Here is a 15949-nt window from a genome sequence, read left to right on the forward strand (position 1 = left end):
CAGGAATGTCATTGTTGTTGTTGTGCCTGAAATACCTCCATTCCTTAATGGCAAAGGGCCATTAGCTGCGATTTGGTTTTCCCCCAATCAGATGTAACTGATAGGATTTTTGCAAATCAAATGAAGACAAATAACTTGACATTCAAGAATGAGGTTTTTTTACTAACTGCAGAGTATGCTGAGGTTCTGCTTTTGCACTAGTTCTTGGCTTTGTTGCAGTGGAAGAAAAGCTGAAGCACAGAGAAGGAAAGTAGTACAAACTCACTCATGGCAAAGTCAGGTACACATGGTCAGGTCTCCTGCATCCCTGTTTCTTTTTACTTCATTGCCACATTTGGAGTGAACCTTAGAGTTGGAAAGAGGAAGAGAGAGATGAGAGAGGAGAAAAGAATAGGAGGTCATGTTAAAAACTGTAACTTGCATTTGGGGGTTCCAGTCCTAAAGGCTATTGGCAAGGGAAATATTGGCTCTTTGTGTCAGCAGTGGGCATATTTTCAATTTCCCAAACTAATATGAACTATGGACCTTCTGCTGGAAGGCCTATGTACTGACATTCTTGAAATAGTAATATTCTATGTTTGGCTTTTATAATCTTTTTCACTGCTACTATGAATTGCACCAGCTATAAATTGTTCACACTTGAAGCTCTTCTGTGAAGTAACTAAATGTTTCATCTACAGATTATGAATGTTGAACACTTGCACAAATATGGTATTTCTCTTCCGAGTGACATAATCCTTAGGCATTTTGGTCAAAAGTGTGTTTTTCCCACTATTCCCTTCCCATCTTCGAACAGAAACATATTGTAAACCTTTTGAGTCCTACTTTTTTGTATTATGCATTAACATTGAAGAATGTAACATTCGCCATTAATACCATACAGATTATGATGTCCTTTTTTTTTTATACTTTATGCAAATAGTTTTTTAGATGGTGATTCACAGTGGACACAAGGAGAGTTTGGAAACTGGCAATGAAAAATGTATAGTATTTTACAAGTTCACTGGCTTGCATTTTGCTTACTATAGACAAAAGCATCTAGTGAGAAAGAGAAGAATAAATAACTATGCCTTTAAATGTAGCTCAGGAAAGCAGTGACAAGCAGGTAAGATATGAAAGATACAAGAATGGTCTCAATTATTTTTGTATAAATGCAGGAAACCACTCTTTATTTATTTATTTTATTTTTTTTTTTCTGATGTGACCACTGTGTTTTTTTATTATTTCACCTGCTCGTGTCTTTTTAACATGTCTTTTTCATATTTATATGGCTGTGCCTTATTTTAAATTTATAAATTAATTAGTACAATGTCTGTCTTTTTCGAAAATAATAGTCTCCCTGATAGGCTCTCTGTTGTTCTGACATTACCAAGATGATTTACTATTTGTGTTGCATTAAATATCTTGCAACTGCTACCGGGACTGTGTTTTTTATTAGCACATCTGCCTAATTGAGTGCTCACCTTATAAATAGCTTTTTAACATTTTGTTTACTCGTGTGGCTCTTGTGCCTTGTGTGGCACTCGTGTGGCTCTAGTGCACTTTTCAAAACTTGTTCTAAAGACAGAGTTATTGAACTTCCTCTGAGACTTTTTGTATTGTTTGTATTAACATTCAACAGCTACACAAAGAGAAATTAACATTTTCAGAACATGTCTGTAACATAAGGCAGCATTTGTACATCTATTTTATAGCAACAAAATACATTAAAATAGTTCCTGCCAGTTTTGAGTTGCTAATGGAAAACATTTTTTTTCAGTGGATTTAGCTCATTAGACATTCAAAGCACAGCTCTCAAAGATGTGAAAGGCAATGGTGAAAGCTCAACACCTTTTCAATTCAGGCCTAAGTAGAGACCCAGATAATGAGCAAAACGTAATTAATTTCTACACATGAATAGCTTGGCTCTAGTGACTTGCCTAGTATCATAGGCAACATCATGAAGATAGGCAGGGTAGAAGATAATTCTGCTGAAGATTTAGTGAACATATCAGACTTTTTCCTCCCTCTTGCCTCTGTACACACCTTCCGACCTGTGGGTTTGCAGACTGCACACCTTTCACAGAACAGCCATGGCTCATTTTCACAACAGACAGTTCCACAAAACTGAGCTCTGATTCCTGTTGCAATAACAGTGTGTGACCTTGAAGTAGACATTCCATCATAATAAAATAATACAAGCTGGTTGAAAAAAGATTGCACAGAGAAGTGAATTTATGATGCTTCATGAGCTTCTTGTTGCTTTAAAAGCAGTGCACAAGTACTATTATGCTCTTTTTTTCTGGTGATTTTTTGTTTTTTTAAATCAGAAGGAGAAGCAGAATATTCCATAATGTGTTATCATCCTGACATCATCCTGAAGTCTTCATGGTTCACCTGTGTGGTGGCACTGTCTAGAACCACTGCACAGAGCTCTGCATCTTGAACTAGTAAAGTACCTGCTGGCCATAGCACATTGCCTTTATGTGACAAGACCCTTTGCTGAGGGGTGTTACATATATTTGCTGATGGTATAGGAATGATGAGGCTTATGATTTTTAGTTCCATTCGAGGCATAGCTGCTGCCGTTTCTCTGTAAAACCAGTCTCTCCTGCCTTATGTTTCCAGTATTTCTTCATTAGAGTATTTGTTCCTGTCTCAGCCTCTGTTACCCTTTCTCAGATTGCTCACACCAGATTCCCTTTCCAATTAATCCCACTTTCTCCTTTCCTGGTCTTCATGTAATTTGTCCTGCTCCTTCTTTTCCTCCAGCAGTACCACTGCTCTCTGGGGAGCTGAGCCTCTTCATTAACTAAATCCCTTCTCACTCCCCTGTGCCTCCCTATTCTCAGCTAAGTGGTTCTTCATTTGCAAAGCTGCACCAGTATGTTTTTGTTACAGGCTCCTTCCCAACAATCTACTTCCCTGGTGGGTCCCAGTTCTTCTCCAGTATCTAGGACTATCAGAAAATCCAGAACTCTTCCTGTCTCTTCTTTTGCTCCCACATTAGACCTGGTCTCTGAAAACAGCTAATCCCTGGCTTTTAAGGTTTCTGCTCATAATCTTAAACTCATCCTCTTGTCTAGTAGTCTTGTTTTTCCTCTTGATCCAGCTCCTATCTCAAAGTTTACTTACCTTTTTCAGACTCCAGTCTCATCCTCCCCTTGGGGGACACTGCACTCCAGTCCTGGACTGCAGCATGACCAGCACAAATAAAACCTGTTGGGGTCTTACCTAGCAAACACTAAAAATGCTCTGCTGAGCATGGGCAAATGACAATTTTTCAAAGATTTATAGCTTATTTGGAAAAGAGCAAATATCTGTAAGGAAAACGGAAAGCGACTCCTGAAGGAAACTTCACTCATCCTGATAAACTCCAAATCCCTGCTCTGTAGCAGGGGGGTAGGGTAAAGTATGGGGAATTTGTTCCATTTTTTTTTGGATTACAGTAGTTTTGGCCTGGCTCCATGTTGTTTGTATCCTGAATCTTGGAAGTGGTTTATGAATGTTGGCTGACAATATTTTAATAAATATCAAGAAAATACCTTCTTGATACATATGTTTGGCACACACAATTCCAGCTGTAATATCTATAAATTTGATTAAGTTCTCATCTGTCTGAAAAAAGGCCTCAGGATAGAAAGTATCCTGCAGTGTAAAGAGTAAAGGGATGCTGAAATAGTCCTACCAGAAACTATGGAGGGTGGCAGGGTGGGTGTGAGCTGATAGGACCACAGGAGTGGAAGATGAAATGTCAGTGAAGGAACGTTACAGAATATACAATAGATTGGGAATGAGAAAAGCCTTGAAGGAGAACAAGACCGAAAAATCGAGGATAGCACAATATGGAAGAAGCCTGAAGGAATCAGTGGACACGCTGCTTCATCCTCTGAGCTCAGAGACCTAAGCACCTGCATGTCTCTGAGCAGGCTGGCCAGCCCAGTGTCTCCCTGACAAGTATCTTGCCCAAGGGCACATTAGGAAGGGAACTTGTCTCAATCTCACAGAAGCTCAAAGACACATTCAAGCCTGTGCTGTGATTTCTCTTACATAGTGTGAAACAATGAACCTAGCAGGAGTGGGATGGCCCGTTTGTTTGGTTGCCTTGACAATGTATTCCCCAGCACAGAGAGCTGCTCTGAGCAGCCTTGCTGCCTGGCTGCTGTGGGCTGATGATACTCTAAAAAAGATAATGTGAGAGAGTTGTCAGCTGTCACTGGGATGCAGCACATTGTCACTTCAGAAGAGCTGCACATCTCGTCTCGTGGAGGTCAAAGGCCTGTTGGTCAGGATGTAGCTTTTCTTTGTGTGTTTTTTTGTTGTTGTGTTTTTTTTTTTGTTTTTGTTTTTGTTTTTTTTTCCCCAAGAGGACTTGCTTGAATGAGATGGGGATTTATGTATTTATTTGAAATTCAAAGAGCAGTCATTTAATTTCTAATGCCAGTGTAATACCACAAACAGAAGATGTAAGGAAACCAACAGTAGCTTATAGACATAGGAGCACAACTGTATTCACATATGTGAATATTCACATATGAATATTCACATCGCAGAAAGAAAAAGATTTTCTCTGGAGTGGAAGCTGCTGACATCTGTAAGTGGGTATGAATAAGAAACATGCAAAGATATGCCTGAGATCTGACTTAGAACAGTGGATAAAGACTGTTCTGTATCTGACACAGAGGAGGGGAGGCAGCACTTGCTCTTCTGACCATGAAGAATCAGATCTGTTGCTGCAGAAAAGCAAAATACTTCACCACTAGCTTATTCTCCCCCAGTGATAACTTGGCTTTATTTCTTTGAAGAAATGCTGGCTTCTTGAATACAGATCATCCAAGATATGTACCTGGAAGGGCTTTACTGAGTCTTTGAGGCATTTTCCATATTTCCCACATAATGATGCAGTTTGCTAAAAGACAAAGATTACTTTTATCTTAAATTTTGTGCTTTGCTGTAGAAGAGCTTAAGCTACTACTACTATTTTTATTATCGCTGTTGTTATTGTTATTATTGTTAGTAGTATGTATTCGTATTTGTATTGTTATTTGTATTGCTGTATCTCAGAGGAATTAAAATCAAGAGTCTTACTGTAACATACCAGACTCTGTATCTACTTGTTTATTTTTATTTAAACTTCTATATTCATTCTTTTCAAAATGCATGTCAGTGAGCAGCAAGTATATAATGTGTCTCCTTAGACCAGATATGATTTATTTCTACTATTCAGAAGATTTTGGGATATATATCTGTTCCTGTCACAGGGAGTGTTGTGCTTTGCAAATCTCTGTACATGAAAAGAGTAGCTCTTAGCAACAAGCAATTTCCCTGTGTAACACTCTTGGAGTGGTTCCTCCCTCGCTCTGTGTATTTGCTGTCAACTGAACAAGTTTGTGTCTCCTCGGAATTTCTGCTTTAGTGGTCTCAAAAACAGTGTCAAAGGAAAGTGCTGCATACACATTCATATAGGAGATGAAACAATGGAGACTTGCCCATGGGTTTCTCCCTAGTGTCTATTTTTGCTCACCAGTTTTGATTTGCTCTTCAAGAATACAGAGCTTCTCACCCCATTTTTAAGGGAATCCATTCTTGAAGGATTTTTATACTTTGAAAATCATGGTAAATGGGAAAGGTAAAAGGAATTTGGCAAACGTAGTTAACATAAGAAAAAATATTTATCTTCTTTAATATGAAAATTGATTTTCTAGACAATTGAAAGAAAATGAAATTATCTGTCTGGATATCAACAAATCATTTACACATGGGAATTTAGTTAAGTGGAAAAAAACAGGAATAGAAGTACAGAAACTGCAATTAGGGTAAGAAGTTGTTTAGAGGGGATGTAGCAATAGGAAAAGTAGAAAGGGAAAGTATTTGGCTGGATGGAGGGAAATGACTGGAGTTCTTGGGTATTTTTCTAGATCAACTTTGTTTAATATTTTCAGTAATGATCTTGGCATGAAAAATAGAAATGTGCTGACAAAATGCTTTATGTTGCTAATGGTCAAGAGCTCATAAGATAAGATCTCCATACAAGAAAACAAGACACAAGGAAGTAAATAAATTAATAGGAGATGACTTGAGACAGAGTTAAAGTAAGTGGCGTGCAAATTTTTTTCACTTGAGGACTCAGATTTTAAAAGTCAGGAGCTCATCCATGAGAAATGACTGAGAACGACCAGAGCAGCTGTGGATCTGTAACTCATTACTCTTGCTAGAGATACAGGGTTGCTCAGAAAAACAAACCATGAACGGGCACTGCAAGATCTTGTTAGTTTTCAGTGTCCCCATAAACCCAACCACGCAGTTACATACGGTCACCCAGATATGCTATTGAGCTGTGAGAGTTACAGAAGGGAGGGAATAGTGAGATCTGGAGAACAAATAATATGACCAAAGAGACCATCAAGCTCAGCCGATGTTGAGAAGAGCTGCCATTCATAAATTCATCACTGAGGACAGGAAAGATTTGTTTGTACAGAGGACCAAACAAGCACAAAGCCAGATTGGTTTAGACTGGACGTGATTTAAATTTGGCTGGAAATCTGAAAAGTGTTTAAAACAGAGTAGCAAAGAGCCTTTTAGATGAGTGTCAAAGACAAATAAAACACACTTACTGTGAAGGGGGATCTTGATATATTAAAGAAGAAATCTTTTGGTGAAGGTGCTGGGATTTAGTGACTTGGAATCTATCTTCCAGGTCTACCTTCCTATATATTTTTTTCCTAGTACTGCCATATAAATTCGGTGGATAAGCATTCTCTATGTTTGCCTAATATAATTGTTACCAACAAAGGTCATGCCTTTGACTTGTCCAGAAATGTATGCAGATGTCCTGTGATATCTTCTCCTGCTCTTTAGTAAAAGCCACTGTTTGCAAATTCTCTGGTATTTGGCCTTAATCCCTACCAAATGATTTTTTCTTACAACCATCATGTTTTCCCCTGATAGGTTTGTCATGTGAAGAATGATAAAACTTCTAAGATCCTAAGTTTTGAGGAAATATGATGTCTTTTCCCTTTTTAAGGCTTGCTTCTTTCTTGTCACTCTGGTAATTTTCATATCCCTCTAGCAGCAGCTTCCAAGTATTTAGAAACAGAAAATCTCTTCAAACTACTTTGAACTACTTCAAAAATGTGGTCTCATTTGAGCTCACACATTCACAAGCTTCCACATCTTAACAGCTTCTTAGGGCAGCCATCATGAGTGGTTGCTGCAGAATAGAGATAACCCATCTGATTTGCAGGCTTTTTCTCACAGAGTTTGTGGCTGTGGAAGATTAGAGCTACTGGCTCTGAGGTGGGTGCAGTCTAGAACTTGTGTCCTGTTAATAATTTAATCTAATTCATCTCGTCAGTATTTACTTCTTCCATGCAGTAAGCTTTTGGTCTGTCAGATGGGATGTGGCTTTGGTGTATTCTTCTAAAGAAGTGAGACCTTAAAGCTTTTTAACTGCTGCATGGAAACCAAGAGCAAACTGAACAGTAGAGTCTAATTTCTTGTGCAGTTTCTTCAAATGAAAGTGCAGGCTCACACACAGAGAACTTAGTAACAGATGTTCTGTCTTGAGATTTACTCTGGTATGTGGAAGAATCAGTGACAAGAAGCATACAATATCTGAAAAAGAACAGGTACTCAAGAGAATAAAATAAATATTTACTTGCAAATTTGAAAACAAAAGCCAGTTATTAACTTAGCATAAACACTTTTGCCAGAGTCATTCTGGAAGCATTCCCTATTATCCAGGAACTGCTGAAGTTAAATATATTCCTGAAGCATCTCAGAAAAATATTTTTTCCTTCTGATCTGTGCAGATAATGGGCTGCTGCTGACTCCCACTTGGGAGAAGTGAGAAAAAATATTAGACCCTGTAATAGGATGTAGAGGAAGATGCAGCATTATGGAGGTACCTTAAATTGGCCATTGCTTTCCTCAGACCTTCTCCTGTAATGATTTCTCAAAGACTGGAACTACTTTAAACTTAAAATAAACTAGGTTTTATTGGCTCATGGATTAAAATATTAGCTTTAAAACAGAGTAACCTGGAAATGACTAGGTAAGAAAGAATTTAAAGAGGCAGATATATACACCTTTTTAATGTCTAGAAACAAAAGAAGAAACAGCAACAAGGACATTGAAAAGCAACTAGCAAAAGCGATCAAAACTATGAAAAAGTGCTTCCAAATACTCATCAGAAACAAAAAGCCTGCTAGAAACTTTGTAGGACCTACTAATGATCAGGATATGACAGACATGCTTAGAGAGCACAGAACAATTCCAGAGACTTTTGCTGTGTCAGTGTTTATTGCAGAAGGAACGAGGGATATTCCTATTGAAAAATCATTAAGGGGAGCTCATGAGAAACTAAAGGGATGCTGAAACTGACTGAAAAAATGAACTATCACTCCTATTGAAAAATCATTAAGGGGAGCTCATGAGAAACTAAAGGGATGCTGAAACTGACTGAAAAAATGAACTATCACATATCACCAGGACCAGAATGTATTCACTCGTGAGATCCAGAGGAAGTCAAGGATGAAATAGCTGAATGACTAATCATGGTTTATGTCCTCTTGCTTAAATTGCATCTACACCTGAGAACTCAGGGGTGACACTAAGATGTTTATTTTAAAAAACTGTTTCCAGAGCAGTTATGGGGCATCAGCAGGCCTATAAAGCCTAATAGATAGAGTAAATTAGTAGAAGCTATAATAAAGAAGGAAATTGATGGAAATGAGGTACAGCTGATTTAACTGGCAAAAGTCAACCTGTTGTGGGTTTTTTTTGTGAAGAAGCCAGTATATTTTTTTTCAAAGGGAAGCCCTCCATTACAAAATTTTGCAGTTTTTTCCAGAGGCCAGTAAACTTATGGAAAAGGATGGCATAATGGATAAATCCGTAGATTTTCAGAATGCTTCGGATATAGTCTTTAATTTTTTCTGCAACTTTACACCTGTGATGTAGGAGGCTCACCAAGAGAGAAAAGATACAGAGTGAAATTAACATTCGGCTTCACATGGCTATGCTGATGTCCTTCTGTTATAGCCAAGATGACTCCTGCCCACTGTCATTTTGCAAGTCTGCTGTTGCTCCCAGGATTGGTTTCAATCAACACAGAATACTTCCAAGTTCCAACAGACCCCAAACAGTGCCTCTGGCCCTGAAGGATTTATTCCCATCATCCAAGAAACCCAGGTTCCTGCTCTCTGTTCATCTAAATAGTTTCTCAATCTATGCATGAGCTGTGGGCTACCTGCTCTGAGCTGAAACTCTACCAGCTCCCTTGTGTCACAGAAACTCCACTTCTATGAGCAAACTTTTTCCCTGTGAAGTAGGAATTCGGGGGTCCACCTCACCCAGTTCCTTTTAAGGAACTTAAAGTAAAACAAGAATTAAGCAGCCAAACAGAGCTTGTCCATCACAGCGACTGACAAAAGTGAACATCCCTTCTGACAAGGAACTGGATTAGTAGGAAAGCTCTGGAAACACCTGCTGCCAACTCGCAAATGGATGCATCCTTAGTGGGCTGAAAGCCACACAGGCCATTGTGATATCAACTGCCACACAACATCCTGGCATAACAGATGTGTTAGAGAAAAGAGGCAGACAGACAACATGATTTGTTCAGGGAGACAGAAGAGGGACACTATGCCACTCTGATCAACAACTGAAGAATGTCCTTTAATAACCATGATCAATTAAAAAAACAGTTAGTCTTTTCTAACTTACATTCAAGGTCAGATAGCTTGAAAATTTGGCAGCTACTGCTAGACTTCCTCTGTGGAGCAGATCTTATGGTGATTATGTCCTCAGAGGGAATCTACCAGATTTTATGTGTCATTTAGATGCTTTTTTGACAGCTGAGAAATAACTGAGTTCTGATGATATGAGCTAGATTGAGATGTATTACATTAATTTCTCAGTATTGCATTTTTATTCACCTCTACTTGAAGTGTTTGCAGCTATTCTCTTGCCATCCACTGAGCATCCCTCCATCATTAAAGCACACTGTGTCTCATCATTCATCTCTTCAATTCACACTAGTTTCATCTGAGCCTTCAAAGTAGTAGTTATTATAGGGCTCAAACTTGTTTGTTCTCTTGCTTCTCTGGGGTGGACATTACAAGCATTTTTTATTGTTTTCCAGCTTCCAATTTTCAGTTTTAGTTTTGTGTATAAATTGTTGGTGATCTTAGCTAGAAGTTTCCTACTGTTTTAATCCTAAAAATTATTTAAGTCTCAATCAAGCACAGAGTTTAAAATAAAAATAGCTATGCTGGATGAACCTGGAGATTCACAGTATCTTTTAGGTTAAGAAACAGGGTAGTCATTACTGTGTGGTGACATGTTCCCTTATCTTCCAACAGTTGCTGGCTTAGGGATTTCATGAGTTGCATTGTTGTGCAGCACAGAACAGGGTTGGAGAGACCATAAACTAGAGATGCACCCCTTCAGATCTTCCCACATGCCAGAGGAACATGTTTATCCTGTTTCATGTGCTGGCTGCTGTGTGAAGGTCAGAGACATGGTTTTAAGATATAGAAGAGATAAAAATGGCTAAAAAACGTGGTGACATAGGTTGGTGGAAGAAAATATAACTATGTGCTTGTCATTGTGCTGGAGATATTTTGGCCAGAGCTGAAAATCAAGCTATATAAGTTTATAGATGTTCACTATGACATTTAGGTTTCTTTTTATATAAACCATTCATGTGAAAAAAAAATAAATAATAAAATCTTCTTTTTCAGCTTAAAGACAAAATGAAAGTGTAGATCCTATGTCAGAGTAAATGATCTTTAAATTTGATGGAGATTAGCTAATTTATGAAACATGAGGATCAGGTTCATGTGCTTTGGAATTAGGTGACATCTCCACAGGAATGTTTCAACTAAAAGCACAGGAAAACCTTAACCTTCAATACAAAAGAAAGAAATTTCAGATATGTACAGGGAAAAATGGAGAAAATGGAGTTTGGTGAATGCAAAAGTATGATTCATTAAAATGTTGGAGAAAGTTCAGGAAAAGTAAATTGCCAATTCTGATTACAGCATAAGAATGCACCAAAATCCTTCTGTCCTAATGCAAGACATCTTAAGAAATCAGAGGAGAATTGTTCCAAGAAACATAATTAAAAGGATAAATAATTAAGATTTGTAAAGAGAAATATGTGAAGGATATGAATGCTCACTCTATTGGGAAGAGATATTTTAGGAGAAAAGGTCGTACGTATATTATAAAAGGTCAATAGAAGCACCGAGTGTTCTCCTGGCCTTGCTTTCTCAGAACATCAGAGAAGCAGCTCTTGCTAGTGCAGCATCCATCTGCCTTCTAGTGGTACAGTACACACTATGGCTACTAAAGCTGGTATCTGTCATAGTGGTTTTTGCCTTTTCTGATCATAAGGACAACTCATGTTGTACATCCAAAGGTTTTAAAATAATTTTTCAGCTGTACTTTTATTTTAGAGAAGGCAAGGGCATAGACATGTGACTGGCATTTCGAGTGGAAGGCAATGAAATTTCTACCTGAGTTCTTGGGTGAATCCAATAAACTTATAGTTGCTGTCCCATGGAAAAAAAAAACCCAACAAAAACCAAACCAAACCAAAACACCTCTCTGTGTGTTGTTAGGATAGATTTCCTTGGAAGAACTCAGAAATAATAATTCCAACCTAAGCTAGCAGTTTCTGCATTATTATTCTTCAAGGGGCACATAAAGTTCTTGAAGTCTGTTTTACTCAACATCCAATCTTACTCAAGTAATTAAAACAACTTTTACTAAGATATGTCATGATGGTTATGTCAAGGGGGTTGTGATTTTGCACTGGACACATTTCTTTGCTAGTTACCAAGGAGAGATTCCAGTAAAAATACAAATTGCAATTCAAATAGAAAACTGAATTTTAGATAGAAAATTAACCAAGTTTTATCAGTGGAAGAATTCATGTGTACTGGAGACAAAAACTAGGTATTTTCATTGGCTACCTTATTTTTTTTTTTTTAAGGAAAAAAATAATCCGTTTGTATTTTTATGCACACAAAATATTCACTTAAAAGCAGAAGGCAAATAAAGTGCATTTTGCCTAATTTATACATCCTTGTGTGCTCGGTTAGCTGCTGTGAAATATAATTTTCTTTTAGTAGGAAGCCACAGGTAATGAACTGATTGGTACAGTATCTTTATGAGAGAACGCTGCAAGTTGGGGAACACTTTCTGTTTCACAGCACGTCTGTCCTTTAATTTGAGTGACTGACACACTGTGGCTGGAGGAAGAAAGAGTGAACTTTGATTTCAGCCAGGTTTTCCGAGACACACACAGAGGAGCATACAGATAAACCAGACAAAGGAAGGGAAGAGCTGCAGTTGCAATATGCTGCAGGCTGGCTCTGGCCGGCTGTGAGCTCTGCCTGAGCTCTGCTGAAGCAGAAGGCACGCAAAGGACAATGTCACACTAGATGTCTGCAGTTTCTGCTAGTGAGGAGAGGAAGGAACCAACCTGGCTACAGTGTCACAGCTGTCAAAGCCCGGTTAGCCCCAATTTCATCACGTCAGGATCAGGGCAGTAGCTCCTGGGAGGGCACTGACACTGTTAGTCTGCTTTTCTTATTTAGTGCCCTCAGTTGCTTGTTCCTCTCATTCCCATGTGTGACAAAAGACTGCATGAGAGATGTCTTAACCAAAATGACTGTAACAGTCATTTGTTTGCATTGGACCAACCCACAAACCTCACATCCAAGGGGGTGATGGAGGAAGGGAGAGGTTCAAAGAGTAGTGTTGTGGGTTGTTTTTTGTTGTTTTTTTTTTTGCTCCCAAGTGATTCTTTTACACCTATGGAGAAGTTCAAAAGACTGATTCAGAGCAACTGGAAACTTCTTCCATGGCAGCTGATCTGGCAATGCATTCCTATATTCTGTGCTGACTTGTACTGAGTGCAAGAAGATAAGCCTAAGTGAACCCAACGACATCCTGGGCTGTTCCAAAAGAGGTGTGACCAGCAGGTTGAGGGAGGTACTGTGTGCAGTTCTGGAGCCCCCAACATAAGAAGGGCATGTAGCTCCTGAAGGGAGTCCAGAGGAGGGCTGTGAAGACAATGAGAGGGTTGGAGCACCTCACCTGTGAAGACAGGATGAGAGAGTTTGGGTTGTTCAGCCTGGAGAAGGGAAGGCTCCAGGGAGATCTTACATCAGCCTTCCAGTAAAAGAAAGGAGCATACATGAAAGCTGGAGAGGTACTTTTTGTAAGGGCATATAGTGATAAGACAAGGGGCAATGGCTTTAACTGGAAGAGGATAGATTTGGTTAGACTTTAGAAAGAAATTCCTCACTGGGTGGGTGGTGATACACTGGAACTGGTTGCCTGGAGGAGCTGTAGATGATTCCTCTCTGGCATTGATCAGAGCCAGGTTGGATGGGGCTTTGAGCAACCTGGTCTAGTGGGAGGTGTCCCTGCCCATGGAAGGCAGTTGGCACTAGATAACATTTAAGCTGCCTTCCACCCAAGCCTTTCTATGATTCTATGAATACCACTACTGAGGATGTAAAAAACTGAATTGTCTTCTGCAAAGCAACTCCAGAAATGAAGAGCAAAAATACAATTAGCTAATGACTTATTCTTTCCCACACACCCCAAGAAAAAGAAAAAGAAAAAAAAAAAAAAAAGGAAAAGGAGGGACCTTCTACTACACTAAAGCCTGGGTGATGCAGACACTCAGGTCTGTCTTTTAATAAATACACAATACTATTGCGGATATTGGCTCTTTTTCCTGAGGAAATCCAGCATGCTCTTAACAATTCCTGTACATCGCCAGGCAGACATCAAAACTACATAGCTAAAAATGTAATATCCTTCTTTCTATACACGTACATGAGACAAATAAGTAACCTTTTGACTAGATCTTTTAAAGGTGCTGAAATTTTCTGATAAAGTACTTTTGGTGGAAAAAGTAGGTTTCTATTAAACAGAAGTATCTGCTCTCAGGAACTTTCAGTTTTCATTATAAACTTGAAATTAGCCCCAAACTAGAGAAAGTTGTGGCCAGGCTTTGAAATTCTTTTTAGTTTCCATGTTTATTTTTACAGAAGATGTACTTGATCTGCAATAACTCTTCTGTTTCCAACTAACTCTACAATACTTTAAAGAAAAATATTTACTATAAAGTGATAAAACAACTTCAGTCATTCAATAGAAATCAATTCTTTTGATTCAGTTTGATAACACAGAATCATAGAATCGTAGAATGGGTAGGGTTGGAAGGGACCTTAAGGATAATGTATTTTCAAATAATTACAACAAATAATTTGTGGCACAAGGTGGTATAATTATCTTACATCTACACCAAATAACAGATGAGAAGTATGAGAAAATAATAACCCCTGACTATAAATGTTCATTCTGATCCTTCTTACCATATCCATGTACTTCATGTGGAATTCCCTGGTGTTCTAAAATGCAATGCGCTTTGCCTATTGCTGGCATAATAGCTTTAGTTACAGTTCTTATTATGATTTATTCAACCCTATTCTCCAAGACAATTATACAAATTGTAGGGTAAAAAAAAACAACAACTTCAAGGCAATACAAAGCAACATTATAGTTTTCATTAACTCTCACTGAAATAGGTGCACTGCTGTAACCACAAGACCTTGAGGTACGTTTATAAACAGGTTCCGATCCTCCTACAAAAACGTGATTTCCTTCACCATAAATTTAGACCTTTTATTGCAAACACTGCACCTTGTGGTAGCATGTAAAGATACAGAGACAGGGTTAACAAGCTGACTACCACAGTAGGGGCAGTTGCTCTGAAACAATGCACTATGATGCCAAAGCTGGTTGGTCTGTCATGAAGACTCTAAGTATTTTTGCTGTCAGTTGGCTTGAGGATGTCCATGCAGGAGTTCCAGTGAAGGGGTGAGGAACCAAGTCAGAGAAAAAGCTGTTTCAAGACTTAAGTTTTAGTCTAAGAAATTCGTTTGAGATTGGCCAAAAGCAGAACACTAAAAATGCCATTTTTTTGGGGCTGAGTGCTGACTGAAAGAGGTGTCAAAAAGGCAAAAGCAAATATTTCTGTTAGGTCCTCCTGGACGTGGAAACATCCCTTTTCACATCCTTAGTAAAGTAATGGGAAGGCATAAAAGAAACAATGGACTCCATCACTATTATTTTTCTAAAATATATCCCTCAATTATTTGAGGGATATTCTAAATATTCTAAAATATATCCCTCAATCCGAACTACACAATTAGGACTGAGGAATAAAGGTAAATATAAAGATAGGAATTATGGATAAGGATCATTGTATTTTTCATTGTAAAAGTTAGGAAATGTTTTGGTTTTGTTTTGGTTTTTTTTTGTTTTTTCAGTACTGATTAGTTTGTCGTGTACAAGATTTTTGAACAGACAAAAGAAATTAGGACATAGAAGTCACAGAGTTCATACTACATCTTTTTGATGTTCCTAAACTAGAGAAGTTTGTAAAGACATTTGATAACTGACAACAAAAATACTAGTTTTACACATCCTTAATGAGGGATACTGAGGATGGAAAATTTTGATTACTTTCTTATGTTTAACAATTTATTTGCTTTGCAAAAAAACAGATATATTGAAACTGTGTCCACACAGAGAGTCATCAGAGTTCTTATTATATTTCTGTATATAAAGTTTTGTGCTTAATGCAGGCATAGGATTTTGCATGTATGCAACAGGATTTCCTGTTGCCCTCTCCTATGACCTGGAGCTACTCAGAGCTATACAAGGACTAAGGGAGGAAAAGAGTCCTAGTAGGGACAACTAATGGCAGGAAGGGAGGGAATAAAAGTACCTGATGGACACATTTCATTCCTTCTTTACCCTATGACCTAGCATACACTTAAATGAAGAAAGAACATCTGTACTTGTTCAGCAGGGTTATGAAAATAAAGAAAGAAACCTGTGCTGTAGTTCATGCAAGGCCTGGCTGACCTTGAACATT

General features: G+C 38.3%; 1 protein-coding gene across 1 annotated transcript in view; it reads right to left on the reverse strand.

Annotated features, from left to right (window-relative positions):
- Positions 1-3136, reverse strand: part of DLK1 (delta-like 1 homolog (Drosophila)) — a 20876-nt gene extending 17740 nt beyond the window's left edge. Inside the window, exon 1 of the mRNA XM_009998027.1 lies at positions 3115-3136. Within this exon, the coding sequence (XP_009996329.1) occupies positions 3115-3136 (22 nt within the window). The remainder of the gene's footprint in view (positions 1-3114) is intronic.
- Positions 3137-15949: the final 12813 nt, after the last annotated feature.

The sequence above is a fragment of the Chaetura pelagica genome, unplaced genomic scaffold (genome assembly GCF_000747805.2).
Source record: "Chaetura pelagica isolate M959 unplaced genomic scaffold, ChaPel_1.0 scaffold354, whole genome shotgun sequence".
Classification (NCBI taxonomy): Eukaryota; Metazoa; Chordata; class Aves; order Apodiformes; family Apodidae; genus Chaetura; species Chaetura pelagica.